General features: G+C 40.0%; 1 protein-coding gene across 16 annotated transcripts in view; it reads left to right on the forward strand.

Annotated features, from left to right (window-relative positions):
- The window catches only part of LOC122064820, a 106,210-nt gene that overhangs the window by 13,716 nt on the left and 75,474 nt on the right, over positions 1–17,020 (forward strand). For all 16 annotated transcript variants that reach the window (XR_006135837.1, XR_006135836.1, XR_006135835.1 and 13 more), the window contains one exon: positions 14,831–14,872. Coding sequence is in view for 12 of the 16 variants with exons in the window: in XM_042628596.1 (XP_042484530.1) it covers positions 14,831–14,872 (42 nt within the window). In the remaining 4 variants the exon portion in view is untranslated. The remainder of the gene's footprint in view (positions 1–14,830; positions 14,873–17,020) is intronic.

Consider the following 17,020-nt stretch of genomic DNA (forward strand, 5'->3'; position numbering starts at 1 on the left):
TCCAAATCGGAAGGCATTTTTGATGTCTAACTGTTGGAGATTCCACCAAAGGTTGGCAACATAGGTTAAGAGAGCACGTAGGGAGTTCATCTTAGCCACTAGGAGCAAAGGTCTCTTGGTAGTTAATGCTGTCAGTTTGAGTGAAGCCCTTGGCAACTAATCTAGCCTTGTACCTCTCAATGGTGTGATCTTCCTTCATCTTTATAGTAAAGATGCATTTACACCCCACAAGTTTTTTTCCCTTTGGAGAAGGATCAAGCTTCCAAGTACCGTTCTTCTGAAGAGCCTATATCTCCTCCAACATAACACTTTTCCGCTTAGGATCAGCCATAGCTTTCAACCCTGAGGAATAAAAACATAGGACAAAGTGGAAACAAAGGCACGGCGGGACGGAGACAGGGATAAATAGGAAATAAAGTTAGAAATAGGATACTTAGTACATGTCCTAACTCCTTTCCTAATAACAATGAGAATATGAATATCAGAAGACTCAGTAGCTGTAATGGGAGGATCAATATTACGTGATTAAGAGATAGGAGGTGGATCCAAGTTCATTGATTGCTTTGGCGGGTCGCATGTAGGCTGTTTCTCCTTGCAAGAATATTTAAGTAAGCCCCCTTTACTGCTTTCCTTGAGAGGTGGCTCCCTCTCAAGACAAACATGCTCCCCCTTAAGACGAGTAGAGTCAATGACAAATGGAGAAGGAATCTCGGACATAGTATTCTCGCCCTCAAGAGGTGACTGAAAATAGGGCTCAAATTCATGGAAAGTGACATTTATGGCAACAACGAGCCTTCAAGATGGGGGGGAGGTGAAAACATTAGTAGCCCTTCTGAGTAGTGGCAAAGCCAAGAAAAATTCAACAGAAGGCATGAGAATCAAGTTTCGAACGCCTAGGGGTGGAGTTGTGAGCATAATAGACACAACCGAAGACCCTAATGGGAGGCAAGGGAGGGGTCTGGGAGACAACTAAAAAGGGTTTTAAAGTTCAGAATACTAGAGGGAACCCTATTAATGAGATAGGCAGCAATAAGAACTGCATCCCCCAAATAACACTTCAGAACATTCATATTAAACATGAGGGAGCGAGTGACGTCGAGAAGATGACTGTTTTTTTGCTTAGGAATACCATTCTATTCCGGAGTGCAATCACTAGAAGTCTAGAAAAACACATGCCCTGACTATCAAGGTATTGGCGGAAGCTAGCACCAATACATTTAGTTCCATTGTCACTCCGTAGGATCTGAACCTTGTCATCAAACTGGGTCCGGACCATGGTGAGGAATGACTGGAAGCACTGAAATGCCTCAGATTTATGACGAAGAAGAAATACCAATATATTATGTTTTGGATAATTAAATTAATTCATTATCAAGAGAGAAAAGAAAATATAAGGGAAAAAGGGGTGGGGGAGGGAAAACAAGGCTGAGACCTTTCAGAAAAGGTAAGCCAAAAAAAAGAAAAGAAACACCGTAAAAGGAGAGCTCCTTACAAGAACTGCACCAAAAGCGAAACAAAAGGGGGGACATCACTGGGGGGGAATAATATCAGCCGAGAGGCAAAAGAACCATGTTTTTTTTTTCTTTTTGGGTGAATAAAAAATTCATTACCAAGAGAAAGAACATACAACCCCAAGAAGAGGGGGGGGGAGAGGTGGATACAAATCTCAGAGATGAGAGGCGTTCCTGATGATGGAGCTAGGCAAATCCCTGGAGTTTACAGTATGCCAATTCCTAAGGGTGGGGTTACATTAAGTAGAGATCCGAGAGATTTTTCCCTTGATATCAAAGGAGATGGAGCTCCAAATCTTATCCAAAGAACGAGAATTGTAGGTCCATTTCCTATGGTTTCTCTCCATCCAAATCTGATTGATGGTGGCGCAGAAGGCTAGTTTTCCTATAAGATCACAAATTGTTTTTCCCTGGAAAGTCATATCCATCCAAATCCATTCTTTGTGGAAAGGAAGGATAGTTCTGTTTGTTGGCTAGCATTTGGAGAGGACCCATTTCCATGTGGAGTTGGAGTTGGGGTAGGCGAAGAAGAGGTGCTCAATATCTTCCGGTTCAGTTCCATAAAGAATACACATCGGGTCAACTTGGATGCTTCTGTGAATGAGCATAGATTTCGTGGGCAGGGAGTTGGTGAAGGCTCTCTAGGCCGTGTAGCTCTGGCGGGGGATGTGATGTGGGAACCACATGAGTGTGCGAAGGAGTGACTGGCCTATGCATCCTGATATAGTCCCAAGCAACCATGGAAAAGAAGAGCTTAGAGGCAGCCGGCAGCCAAATAATGGTATCTTGCTCTTGTCTTTGAGATGACTGGATAGGGGGCAGGGACTTCCAAATGTCTTCATGCTGGGGCATGGAATGGGTCGGGGGGGAGGACCAGTTGCCCGAAGAGATGATATCTGATACTAGAGCAAACTTTGATAAACCCGAGTTGTATATGCTTCTGGCACTAATAATATGGAAGAGAATGCCTTTGGGGTGCCAAGAGTCAAGCCATAGGAGAGTTCTGGTTCCATCTCTAATTTGGGAGGAGATGACTGAAAAGATAGAGTTTTTGGTTCCCATGATCTTTCTCCAAACCCAAGAAGCATCAACAGGAATTTTGGCCGTCCAAAAGGAGTCCAACTTGAGAAGGCTCGAATAGACCTAGTCGACCCATGTACTCTTCTGTTTAAAAACAATTTTCCAAGCCAGCTTAATAATTCCTGCAAGATTGACATCTTTGATCCTTCTCAACCCTAGGCCTCCTTCAGATTTGGGAAGACAAGTAGCAGCCCAACTGGTAGGGCGGAGGAATCTAGTGTACTCACTTCCTTTCCAAAGAAATCCTGCAAAAATGGATTCAAGTTTGGAGATAATAGATTCCGGGAGGCCGTATATACTGGACCAGTAAATATAGGAGGCCTGCAACACAGATCTGATGAGCTCAAGCCTGCCAGCAAAGGACAAGAGCTTTCTTTTCGAGAGTTGAAGGCGCTTCCTAATGAGGTCAAGTATAGAAGAGCAGTGGTGAGCGGTGAGCTTGGCCGGAATAAGAGGAAGGCCAAGATACTTCACCGGAAGCCTCCCCAAGGTAAATCTAGTTTGAAGAACCAGAGATGCGTTGTCCAAATCAGAAATCTCGGCTAAGAATAAGAGGGACTTGCTGTATTAATGCGAAGACCAGACAAGGCAGCAAACTGGTTAAGGCAATCCATGATGCGCTAAAGGGAGGAAGGGTCAGCTTTGGAGAATATCATCAGGTCATCTGCAAAAGCGAAGTGGGTAAACTTCATAGCTCTACACTTGGGAATGGCAGAAATGAGGTTCTGATCTGTGGCCACTTGCAAACTTTTGGAGAGGACTTCCATAGCTAAGCAGAAGATGTAGGGAGAGAGGGGGCACCCTTGTTTGATTCCCACTGAAGAGGAGAAAAATCCCGTCGGACTACCATTCACCAGAACTGAGAACTGAGGGAAGGCAATGCAGTGATGAATCCAATTGGAGAAAGTTGGAGGGAATCCCATACTGTTAAGGACCGAGATAATATAATCCCATCTAAGAGAGTCAAATGCCTTGTGGATATCTATTTTCATGACGGCGGCTGGAGAATGCGTCTTCCTTTCAAATCCTCTAACAATTTCATAACACTGAATAATGTTGTCTCCTATGCTCCTCCCTGGGATAAAGGTTGTTTGGTTGGTACTAACCAAAGAGTCAACAACCTGCTTAATTCTGTTCGCAATGATCTTGGCAATGAACTTGTATAGAGGATTACATAATGCGATAGGCCTGAAATCTGTCATAGTATCAGCATCCTCTTTCTTAGGAATGAGGCAGAGGAAGGTGTGACTAATCCGTTTGATTTGACTTGGGTTGAAGAAGAAGCTCTTAACAGCCTTGATCAGGTCCTGTTTAATGAGGTCCCATGAGGAGGAAAAAATCCCATACTGAATCCGTCCGGGCCTGGTGCTTTGCTTGCCCTGTGGGAGAGGATGGAAGCTGAGATCTCATCATCAGTAGGGATAGCCATAAGCATGTCAGAAGTTGAAGTTGGATTTAACAAGTTCTTGAAGTATTCAACCGCCTCACTTTTTATCTTATCAACTTTGTGGACCTGAATTCTTTTAGAAGTAGTTAGCTTGAGAATAGAGTTGAAATTGTTTCTGGCTTTCACGGACTTATGAAAGTATGCTGTATTTGTATCACCTAGCTCCAACCAATTAATTCTGGATTTCTGCTTAAGGAAGCTCTCTTCTTGGGCTAGGAGGGAGGAGAGGTTAGCAGACACAAATTTCTCTTCATCTGCCAAAGAGTGGTTTAGGGGGGGTCAGACTGCAGCTGGATCTGAATGGATGAGAGGTTGTTCTTGCAAACATTAACTTGGGAAGAAATATTCCTGAGGAGTTAGTATTCCAGGCTTTGAGGGTTAGTTTGACATTTCTTAATTTTCTGGCTAAGGCGAAAAGAGGGGTGAAGAATGCATAGACCAGTTTCAGCCAAGCCTCTTTCACAATGGAGGGGTAATTTGGATGGAAGATCCACATGTCCAAAAATTTGACGGGTTTTGGGCCAAAGGAGGTGTAGGGGTGGATGGAAAGATAGATGGGGATATGGTCAGAAATATTTGGGTTCTCAAAGGTCGCATGGGAGGAGGGAAAGTAGTAAGCCAGGCTTCATTGACTAGAATTCTATCAAGCTTGCATACAATACTGGTCTGACCCGATCTTTTGTTGTTCCAAAGTAAATTTGTTTCCAGACCATCTGAGGTCATTAACAAAAATGTCTTCAATGCATGTATTGAGAGCCTCAACACTAGCTATGTCAACGGCCCCACCTCCTTACTTCTTATGGGAGTACCTAACCACATTAAAATCCCCACAGATCCCCCAAGGGCTAGAGCTTGACTGATTAGCAATAAGTTTTATGTCACAAAAGACCCATGTTAAGTGGGTGCAATTGTCAATAAATGAAACAAACCATCGGTAACCATCACGGTGACAAGTCGAGATGGACCCCATACATTACAATGAATAATAGAGAAAGGATGCTCACTTTTATCAAAAGAAATAGAATAAGAGGTTCTATTGTGTTTAGCAAGTTCACAAGTTTCGTAATGAAAATTTATAAGACTACAATGCTTTATTAACTGTGGAAATAATACGTAAAGTGCGAAAGGACGGATGGCTGAGGCGCTGATGCCATCGGTGCACTTAAAGGACACTAGCAGCTAGAAGAGTGTGAGAAGAAAGAGGGGTGTGCACAACAGTGGGGGCTGATTCCAGATAGTACAACCTGTCTCGTACCCTACCATAGCCAATCGTTGCACCTGTCACCAGATCCTGAAAAAGACAATGAGTGGAATAAAATGAGACACAACAATTGAGTTCAACAGTAATACGGTAAATAGAGAATAGATTAGCACAAAGTTTAGGAACAGAAGATAAAGAAATAGTAGAGGAGCATTGGACAAAACCTTTACCTGAAATAGCAGACAAGGAGCCATCGACAACTTGACTTTTGTCCTTACCAGAGCTAGGGAAGTAGGAACAGAACAATTCTGAAGAGCTAGTTATATGCTTAGAGGCACCGGAATCAAATAGCCAAGAGGGACTAGAAGAAGGTGTAGGAGATGTAGAAACATGGAAAACACTTGATTGAGTGAGATGGGAAGCAGGTGTCCCTAGGTTGGACATCATTCACTGTACGGGATGTAGCTGATCTGAGGAGATAGACACAATTGAAGACGAGAGTCAGTAGGTGAAGGAATAAGGCCAAGAACAGAATCGTTAGTAGTCTCAGAGAGATAAGTCTAGGGTTTGGTAGATCCTTGTTTCCCACCACGGCCTCCTCCCTTAGGGTGACCGTGTAGGCAAGGTTCAAGGTATCGGGTTTCGACCCTTGGGGAGACCAAAATTTCGGTCGAAACCTAAGAAATTTCGAGGAAACCGGGGAATTTTTTCCGGTTGGGTGGAAACTTTGGTTTCGACTCCTAAAATGTGCTATCAAAGTTTCCACCCCTAAAATGTGCTATTTTTAGACATTTCTAACACATCCACATAATTAGTTTCATAAAGAATCACATAAAGTTATACTTGTGAGGTGAACCAAAAGTTTGGTAATGTATGTTGAGTCGTTGACTGAAAGTATGAAACTATAGTAAAGAAGTACATAGTCTACACTATATATAGTATACAATCTACATCAATACATAATACTATAGTTGTCACGGCATCAAATCGATCCAAGGCGGTGGAGGGGTGGCTAAGAATCGCCCGTTATGACGTTGCTATGGCGGTCAAATCGTCCATGTGTCATTTTTTATTTTCCCTATTTTCTAAAGTTATTTAGTATGTTCTTTTTTATTTCCCCTATTTTCTGAAGTTATTTAGCATGCTACAAGCCTACAATATATACCCTATAACATATAAAACCAACATTAAGCAACATTAACATTAAGTATTCAAGTTGTAAAGATATAAACACTTTATAAAACAGAGTATATAAGATTATTAGTTAACCAATAACATTAACTAATTCTATATTTTTATTTATGCTGTTATGAAACATAGAAGAAGGAATAGAGAAGGAGAAGAACTGAAGAAGAAGAAGGAGAAAGAGAAGCAGAGAAGAAGAAGAATCAGAATTCAGAAGCAGAAGACGAAGAAGGAGGAGAGAACTGAGAAGGAGAGAAGAAGAGAAGAAGGAATAGAGAAAGAGAAGAACTGAAGAAGAAGGAGAAAGAGAAGCAGAGAAGAAGAAGAATCAGAAGCAGAAGACAAAGAAGGAGGAGAGAAGGAGAGAAGGAGAGAAGGAGAGAAGGAGAGAAGGAGAGAAGGAGAGAAGGAGAGAAGGAGAGAAGAAGGAATAGAGAAGGAGAAGAACTGAAGTAGAAGAAGGAGAAAGACAAGCAGAGAAGAACAAGAATAAGAAGTAGAAGACGAAGAAGGAGGAGAAAAGGAGAGAAGAAGAGAAGAGAACTAGACGTGGCAGAGAAGGAGGAGAGAAGGACTGAAGAAGAAGAAGATGAAGAAAATGAAGGCTTCGAGGCTTCGGGGTTCCAGAGAATCTATTTGAGAAATTGAGACAACTAGTCGATGGTTGTCAAGGGTTTTGTTCTCTTTAGTCTTTTCTATTTCACTTGCCAATAAAAATATTAGAAAGAGAATATTCAATATTGTGAATAAGTAAAAAAAAAAAAAAAAAAAAAAAAAAGAAAATAGAAAAGACCAATACAAAAAAGTGATCGCCTAGTATATCAGGCGTGCAATGGCATCCATGGCGCTGTTATGGCGACGCCTATACGACCATGGCGACTGCCATTTGTCACTCCTATAATATTTTAATTGCTACTTTAGGCAAGTTGGGTGAGTCTCTTCCATATTGCACCCACCATTTAGTTGCATAAAACAATAACTCACCCACCATGCAGCACCCAATCGGTTCGTCTCTTTAAGTGTATGAGGTTGAAAGTACTCCAATTACGCTCACACCCAGTGGCAGAAAATGTCTGGGATAACATTTTAATTGCTACTTTAGATAAGTTGGGTGAGTCTCTTCCATATTGCACCCACCATTCAGCTGCATAAAACAACGAGAGATTATTAGATGGGTTTCTATAATGGTGCATATTTAAATATAAAAGAAAAGAATAAGGTCATTGGACCAACCAACAACAATGTTATCTCGACTCACAACAGCCACTGCCCGGTCGAAACTCCCAGTACCATCCCTAAAGGCTTTCATCTATATTTTGGTACCAATGTTAGCAACTTAGTGTTAATATCCTAGATTAATATTTGCATCAATTAATAACTACAACACTCACCTCTGTGTTGATAATATTTTGTGCCGTTGGGTTTGACTCAACCTTCTCCAACACGGTGTGAATTGCATATATGAGATCAGTTCTCAATGCAAGTCTATGCCTGTATTGGTACTTGGGGTTTAGATAGTATACTGAAAATATATAATACAAAATAATTAGTAAGAAAAAGTATATTTCAAAATTTACAAGTTCAGGTAAGGTGAATAAAGTAAAACTGATGCATGAGCTACCTCTCCCAACGGTCCTTGATTATGGCAAGGAACTTCTTGTTACCCTTTCTATACACCGCATCCACCTCCATCTTTATCATTTCAATAGCTGCCCATATGATTGGTAAGGTAGGTTTCTTCTGTGAGTCGACCAACTTCAAGACGTTGACAGTTGGATCTAATATCCTCACCACTTTTTTGAGATCATCCCGCAACTTTTCACTTGCAATAGTTTCCTGAGCTACTTTTCCTCCTTGAGAATTAGATTCATCCCAATTAAACCACTCCTCTGAAGTAAACCTGGACCTCAATCCAGACTTCTTCGTCTCAAAGCTCTTTAACGCGATATAGTTTGTAGCGAATCTTGTTAGTCCGTGCCTCACCAAGTCCCCACCACATTTAGTCCTTAAAAAATTTAGAGAAAGACCATGGTTGTATACGTAGGTTGTCACTTGCCTTGCTTTTTCTACAACATTTTTTACAATCTTCATATTTCTCATGTCTTTCAACATGAGATCAATTCAATGGGCTCTGCACAGGGAATCCATAATAGATGGTACCTGCGATTGTTCATTAGCCTTTCCCCAGCTTTTTGAAATTGCTCCCATTGTTAGTGACAATTTATACCACATTCTTCACCCAACATCCTTTACCACCACTTTTAACAGGTTGTAGATGTATTTTGCATCCTTCTTCTCACTAGATGCATCAATTGACTTGAGGAAGATTGTCCATCCATCACAATTTACCATGAAATTGATGATGGATTGTTTAGTGGGTCCGTCCATCCATCACACATCACGGTTGCTCGATAGTACTCCCACATTGGCTTCAAGTCCTTAATGTAATCTACCAACTCTTTCTTCTGCTTTGGCAAATAGACATGTATATCTCATATGCAGTTGGCCCTTTCACACCTGGCCCAGCCTTACCAATCTCATCCAACATGTTTTGGTAATATGACCCTGTGGTCACATTGGCTGGAATGCTATGATAGAAAACCCACTTGGAGGAAGCCATTCCCACTGCCTCCTTTACATTGGTCCATACTTGCTTCAACTTTAACTGTCTTAAGTCCTGCTTCTGAAACAGTGCAGGATCAGCTTGAAGAACCTCAACATTACGGTTACGAGTTGGTGGTGGGGGTGGGGGTGGAGCTTGGTCCCTCACACTTTGGGACCTCCTAAATGGAACAGTGGTATCTTGGGCTCTCTGTCTCAACCTCCTCCTCCTCTGTGGCTCAGGGTTTTCTTCAGCCCGTCGAGATGAACCAACTCCCTTAGCCCTCTGGACATGTCTTTCCTCATCAATCTCAAGATGGGCTCTGCTTGCTGCGAAATTCCTCCTCAGTTGTTCAGCCTCTTGTGCTGTTTCTACATCATCCAAGTCAGATAACACTATCATAATCTTGCTCCCCCAACTCTGGCAACATCTCTAGACAAGCATCATGATATTCTTCCCTGACTGCCCTCTTCTTCTTCCTCTTTTGCTTCCCTCCTCTTAAATGTTTTAACATACTCCTCTTGATCTCATTAGAAACATTAGGGCATCCCAACACCTCTCTGTTCCCACCAGCAAGATGCCACTTTAGTCTTGTGGCCCCACTGGACATGATTTTTTCTTTTTGCAATAATTACAATTGTGACTTCCTCTTATCAGCTGAAAGAGGTCTCCTATGCAGCCATGCAATGTCCCCACCTCTTTCAGCCATTATGCAACACTAAAAATCTTGGTGCCAACACTGTTCCAATAAAAAATAGACCAATTATTGACATATAGACATCAATAATGTCTCATAAAAACAATTAAAGGTTATTGTGAATTCCCAACAAAACAGTATATTTTTTTCCTATTTAAAATATTTTAAAAATTATTTTGGTAATAATTATTTAATTAATAAACATTAACTAATTAAGAAACACCATATTATTAATCAATCTTGATTGTAAATGAATTTCTAATAAATTCAATAATTTTCTTGAATTTTCAAACCACAATAGACTATTTTTCATAATTATTTATATTTTTAAATAATTTCAGAAAATATTTAATGAATTTTCGGATTTAAAAAAAAAAAGAAGCCAGCACGCTATAGATCGGCCAATGGTGGTCAACATATATTAAATTGAACACCAAACATCAACTATTAACCTTATTTTTTTCAAATATATGTTGTAGGTAAATGTATTTTTAAAAACGGAAAAAAAAAAATTGGGCATTGTGAATGCGTAGATTAGGTCATTCTAACTAACGTATAAAAAATTTATATTCTACTCTATTTACAACTATATTTTATAAAAAAATGATTTTTGGGGAAGATGGGGCTTACCTTTTTGGTTCAAGCTGCCTTCTTTATGTAGATCAAGCAAGATCCAAGCTTAGATTGAAATTTTTTGGGCACAAAGGGGAAATCTTGAGTGTTTCCCCAAGTTTTCCACTTCACAGAGAAAAAAATAAGGGGAGAGGGTCAAATTTTGAGAATAGAAGCCTTGGTTTCCCTTAAAAGTATTTTATATAAGAGTTGGTTCTACCCAAAGGGTCGAAACAACTGGTTCAGTCGAAATTTTCCACATTTCGGTTGAAATATGGATTTTTCGTCGGAACATGTCAAAACCTGTCTAATCCTTTAAAGTCACAGGCTATATGGTATCGGGTTGTTGTGATACTGTCGAAACCTGTGAAATTTTGACGGTGTCAGTCGATTTCTTGAATCATGTGCATGCCAAGGGACATAGGCAAGCAACAGAGTAGAAGCACCAGAGGCGGTTGTGGCACAAGGCAGCAGAGCAAGGAGGTAACGCAGGGCAGTGGTATAGGCCAGAAATGCAAGGTAGCAATGCAGGGAGGTGACACAAGGAGGCGGTGCAGGCAGGAGGTGCTAGGGATAGCGCAAGTGGGAGGCAGTAGAGTTAGGTGGTTAGTCATGGGGCATGGTTCAAACAACCATACTTGACCACAGGAGGCCGAAGCCTCAAGGGCGGTGTTGGGAACCCTACTGGTGGCGGCAGGATAAAAAAACTATTTAGGGGTTTTGGCTCTGATACCAAGTTGAAATGAAAGAATGAGAGAATGATTCGGCTTGTCTAATATGACAGAGGCCACCTTTATTTATAATGAGAGATTAGGGTTACAACTAGCATAAGGATGGGTCACAGGTTTAGAAACATCGAATCGAGACACTTTAACACCTTTTTTTTTTTTTTTTGTTGCCAGTAATATGCTTTAAATTCATGTTGGACATGGGTTTGACATCTGTTTGTTTTTGAAGGATATCTGAAAGATGATTTGGTTGTTTCCTGATCTTCTGGATATAAGCTTCGTTGAGTAACATATATAAGAGCCTTAATCTGGATTAAGTCCCACTTTCACAGGGTCGCAGGAGGGTTGGACCGGAGACCATCCTAACCTTCGACATTTTTTTGTGCAAAGTTGCCACTCTCAGACTTGAACCTTTGCAGCTTGAGCTTTTACAATCGCACCATGAGAAAAAAACTGCCTCTTCTTAAGTAACATAGCTTATACCATATTATGGATAACCGAATCTTCGCATTACACATTAGCACATTTACTGTAACATCGAAAGTATGACACTGGCTTAGTAATGTAATACTGTATTTGAAGACTCAAAACAATACCAAATAACGAGATCTTTTGTCAAAGAATATGTCCAAGTTAGGGAGAAACTCACATCACACAAAATAAGATGGATAGATAGGGCTGAAACTCAAATCAAGTTCAGTATTTAGGGTGGAATAACTGCTGAAAATATGAGGATGATCCAGAGGCTGGATCAGAAAATATGAGTCAATCCTAGTGACACTAGGAATGGGTATTCCAGTCATCAACCATCCAAATATAACTCAGAAAATAATATTAAACTAAGCAATCGATTCTGAACCTAGGTTATGAATATACGACAGCAGCAGATTATTATAAACCAGATTAGAATACTGATGATGCACAGAATAGTAGATAAGGTATTAGCGCAAAATAGAGATTTCACTATTAGTGCAGATCAGCAGGTCTGATCTGTACCAAACTTGGATCTAGTTCCTCTTTAGGGTTTAGGAACAACTGGTCAAAATATGAAATAATTATAATGGCTGGATTACTCTAATTAGAATTCATACAAAAAAAAAATCTTGCTATGAATTCCAAATAGAACAGAATTTAATTGCAGGAACTGGAACAGCAAGTACTAGAAGATGAATCGCTGAAAATTAATTAGAGCAGTAACTTGAATCACTGGAAGGGAAAAAGATGGAAGAATAAAGCAGATAGAAAAACACTAGGGCTTCACACCGCAAGGTTGGATGGATCAAACACTTACCAGCCTTGATCAAACACACGGAACATTGATCGAACACAACGGTTTCTTTACCATTGGGGAATGAGAGCAGCAACTACAGCTTTGTATTTGTTTATAAACATCGTGGGTATGCAATAGCCTTATTGATTTGCTTTTATTGACAAATAAAACCGGAGTTAGAGATGGAATGGGAGATCCCTTAATCGACTAACTTGTACAATGCACAATCCCCCTTTTAAAGTCTACTACTAACAAGCACGTTCTATTTCGATTTTGAAAAGGTGATGTAGTCTCCACTGAAAATAACTAGCTTGAAACTTAAATTGGACCATGTTTAATTGGACTGAACCAAAACAACTTAACATAAAATAAACTAAGTTAAAAAACAGAAAACACTTAAAGAAACTAGGCCACACATCTAGGTTGCTGGCCTCTTGGATCTGCTGCGATAGGCCTTCAAGTCTGCATCAGCTCTCCCCGGCTTGAAAACGTTCATCTCCGATGAATAGGTGAATGACATGTTGTGGTCATACAAGTCCGAATCAAGACATTTGAAATCGTCCACGAGTCCAAGTGCTTTCGCGTTGTGGACAACATTTCAATTTGATAAGAAAATTATGCCGTACCACGACGAGTGGTCTTGTAGGTATTGTAAATGATAAAAGAGGAAGAGGAAGAGAAGAGAAGAGAAGAGAAGAGATGTTACTGTAACTTTGGGAGTCGGTGAGTCACAACCTTGAGGTTGGGACTGTCCACTTCATTCAGTATATATTAAACTAACTTAACAAGGGCATAGAAGGAAACAAGCACGGCACCAAAAGAAATAACAATGACATAAAAGACCCTAGGGGGAGAGGAAGCGCAACTCACGATTCTCTCTCCCCCTTTCGTCGTCAATTTCTAATACTTTAAAGCGCTTGGATGCCCCAGTATGGGGGAGTGACCAGATTTAGATGGATGGTGCTAAAAGGGCTAGCGGCAGGCCAAAATGACCATTGATAAGTTGGTTAGAAGAGATGTGCAAAAGATAGGTCTTCACCCTAGTATGGCATCTAATAGAGCTGCCTGGAGGGTGAAGATCTGAGTTGCCGATTGTTCGTGAGTGGGATGTCCTATAGTGGTTTTTTTTTTTTTTTTTTTTTATATATATATATACAAATATATACACGGATCAATGTAGCCGACCCCATTTAGTTGGGATAAGGCTGAGTTGTGTTGTTTGTATTGTATTGTTATTTGGTTATCAAAAAAGAAAAAAAAAAAAAAAAAGGAAGAAGGTTTATAAAAACTGTAGAACCCAATCATGATCAGTTTAGGAAAGTTTAAATTGATCATGACCAGTTTAGGAAATAAAGTAGAAACTAACAAGGAAACTCTCATCCACAAGCTGGTCCAACAGGAAACCAAACAAACCACAGGTTTAAGTGGGTGGTTTGGCATTCTTCCTCCTGCGATACCGTAACCTGTATCTCTAATCTGCATCAGGAATCAATAGCAGTTGCAGTAGCAGCAACCATCGTCCCAGCCACTGCTGGAGAAAAGAAGATTATGACAACACAGCAGCAGCAGCTACCTCTGTCAATGCAACTAGCTGAGAGGGAGGCTGGAGGAGTACCTCGTAATTGCTTGTCGGACCTTCAATGAACTTCACTGAGTTGCAGAGGCGAATGTGTATTCATGTGCAATGAGTAAAAGAGAGTTCTCCCATAGCTGTTTATATTTTTGAGAACGCATGGATCCAGGAAACACAATTTCTAATTTACGCAAGTCTTCTTTTAAAATTAAATTTAAAGGACACTAAATGTGATATTTTACACCTAAAACCCCCCAGTTAACATGGCATGCCTAGGTTCCCTAGGCACCCGCCTAAGTGACAAGGCCCCTTGGCGCCTGGCCACTGCCTTGTTGCCGTGACAAGTGACAACTATGGGTGGCATCATTCTCAAATGCAGTCCTTGAACACCAATATCCAATTTTCAAGCATAACAAGTGGCGGTAATGGTGTGTGATTGGGTTAGGGTGCAAATGGCAGAATTCTAGGGAGAGAACGCTGAAAACTGAAGAGCCATGATGGTAGCAATTGAATTCTGGATTTGGTATTGAATTTCTTGGATTTTGAAGTATTAGTCTTAGAGTTCCTCTATTACTAGGATAAATTTGTTTCCCATGATGAGCATTGAATTCTACTTTGATATCCAAAACATCTATAATCAAAACAACCTTGCCTGGCAGCGTGGCATTTGGGCGCAGACACACTGGGAGGTGAAATGACTACCTTGCTCACTATGAATGTGAAAAATCCCACCTAGATTGATGCTCCCGCACATGCTATGATTGTGCAGGGGCTACGCTGCCAGGCAGAGAACCCTCCCTCTTTTATTTATATTAAAAGAGAAATTGTATCCTTGCTCACACTGTATGTTTGTTATTAAATGTAAGGGAATTTTATTTTATTTTTTATATGAACTGTTGCTTTTTTCTCCTGCTATTTTTGCAGCGTTTATATGAGGAGTTGCAATGGAAGATTAGAATGTCTCATGTAAGCTTCCTATATTTCAATCAGATGGTATATTTTAGGTTTATAAATATCTCTCTTGTACTGACTGTTGTTTTATACCAACCAACCTTCGGGTTCCCAAGATGGTTGTTGTTGGGCTTGTGGTTTTGGGATTAAGTATTTCTGCCAATAAGAGTTCATCTTCTACAAAAAGAGAAAGAGTTCTCTATTATTGAGTCATGGGTTATGAGTTTTCTTTTGTTAGAATTTTCCTTTCTCTTTAAGTTTCTCTCTTGTGACCTCTTCTTTGATATATATATATATTGTCTCATTGATGGATTTACACCTTTGCCTGTGAATCACATTCGTTCATTCTTTTTGGTTATTTATCTATCTAATTGTGTCCTCATTTGTTTGTGAATCATGTTTCTCAACCATTATTTTTCCATTTTGATAGAATGACTCACTCGTCCAATTGATATTTATGTATAAATAAATAAAAAGGAAATCATTCCCTTAGGCTCGAAATAGAGAGAGCATATGATGACTAACGCAAACTATCCTTAGAAATACTAACCTTTTCTGTTATAACCCTAGAATTATATGACTATACTATTGACCCAAAACGGCCAAGTTACCTCATAAGTAGTAGAACACTCCATATTGATGTTTATTTTATGTGTAAAGAGTCAAGTAATGAGTTTCGCTATTGATGTTTCACGTATGAAATAGCCAAATGATAAAAATACCCTTACACTTTCCCTATTGATTTTTTTATGTACAAGAGGAAAACTATATTCATGCAGCTGTGTTGCAACTAAAGTCACAATATGATTTCCATTACATGAGGTACCATGTTCTGTCAACCTTTCCCTCAAGTTGTTGGATTGATAACCATTATGTCCAAATTACTTGCAGTACAGTCAAACTGGGTATACCAAGGCCGTCAGTGAGAAATATTCGCCACTTGGCCACTTGGTCCTCATTCTTCGTACTTTGATTACTGGCCACTTGGCCCTCAGTCTTCATACTTTGATTACTGGTCCACCATTTAACTTCTCCTTAATGGGGTGGAGATTTACCTCTTTGTGTGTTCTATCATGCTGAACTGGGTGATGCTAAATATGGCGACTACATTAATCTTGTTTTTCCAATCAACTATTGAAATCCGTGTTTGATGTAAACTGAAAAAGCCATTCATTTCATTTTCTTACCACTTCTTTCCAAGTCCTTTTCATCCACCCCTTGTTCTTTTAACTCTAGTCTGCATATGACTCCATGCCTACATAACAAACTGAAAGGGCTTCGCCAACAGTGTAACATTAAAATTGTTTAACATCACCTGGTCCATATGCTTCCCTTATGTCGGTGTTTGTAGAAACATAAACTTATTAGTCCTTCGGTTTTTAGAAACTTTAAATAGATTGTAGGTCCAAAGTACTTATCTCTATTCAGATATGGTCAAACTAGTAGCATACCTTACCCTGCCAGATCTAATGATATTCTGGGTGTGCATGTTGCATCCTTCAGAAAAAATGTCGATGTCAGTCCCATCTTGTAGGATCCTAAATGTTTTACTGTTTCTCACTTGAGAGTTGAGACTATGCATCATACTGCTGTAGATTTTGTCCTCCAGATGCATTTCTGATGTGATCCCAGATCCAATAACCCTGATTATGGGTCGTATGGGTCCACCTCAATGATAACAACTCATATAACAATGGTAGTGGGAATTCTGTAATTTAGGGAACATTTCAGCAACTTATATGTAAGTAACAAATGAAAAAGAAAAAGTTATGGGCTTAAATGAAATACCTATGTAAGGGGGGTGTATATCTGGAATTTAACAATGATAAGGGTAATATATGGAATGACAAAGAACTGAAGTGTACTGATGTAGATAAATGGGTGTTTGAGAGAAATTAGCAGGAGCCTGTCTAGGTTCATCCCCCCCATCGAACCAACATACTTGGGAGATTTTCTTCCAATTTGGTGGGCCTCATAGCCACCTCGTGTGGAGATATATTAGGAGGCCAGCTTGATATAAGCATGGATACTTTTATGGGAGTGTTTCTTTATTGTGTAGAAGACCTTGAGAGGTATTATCTGGGGCCCATGGACAGCTTGGTGTGGGAGATTAAGTCCAAGATATGAAGATCTTTTGTTAAAAATAAGGATTACAGCTCATCT

The sequence above is a fragment of the Macadamia integrifolia genome, unplaced genomic scaffold (genome assembly GCF_013358625.1).
Source record: "Macadamia integrifolia cultivar HAES 741 unplaced genomic scaffold, SCU_Mint_v3 scaffold1783, whole genome shotgun sequence".
NCBI classification, from domain to species: Eukaryota; Viridiplantae; Streptophyta; class Magnoliopsida; order Proteales; family Proteaceae; genus Macadamia; species Macadamia integrifolia.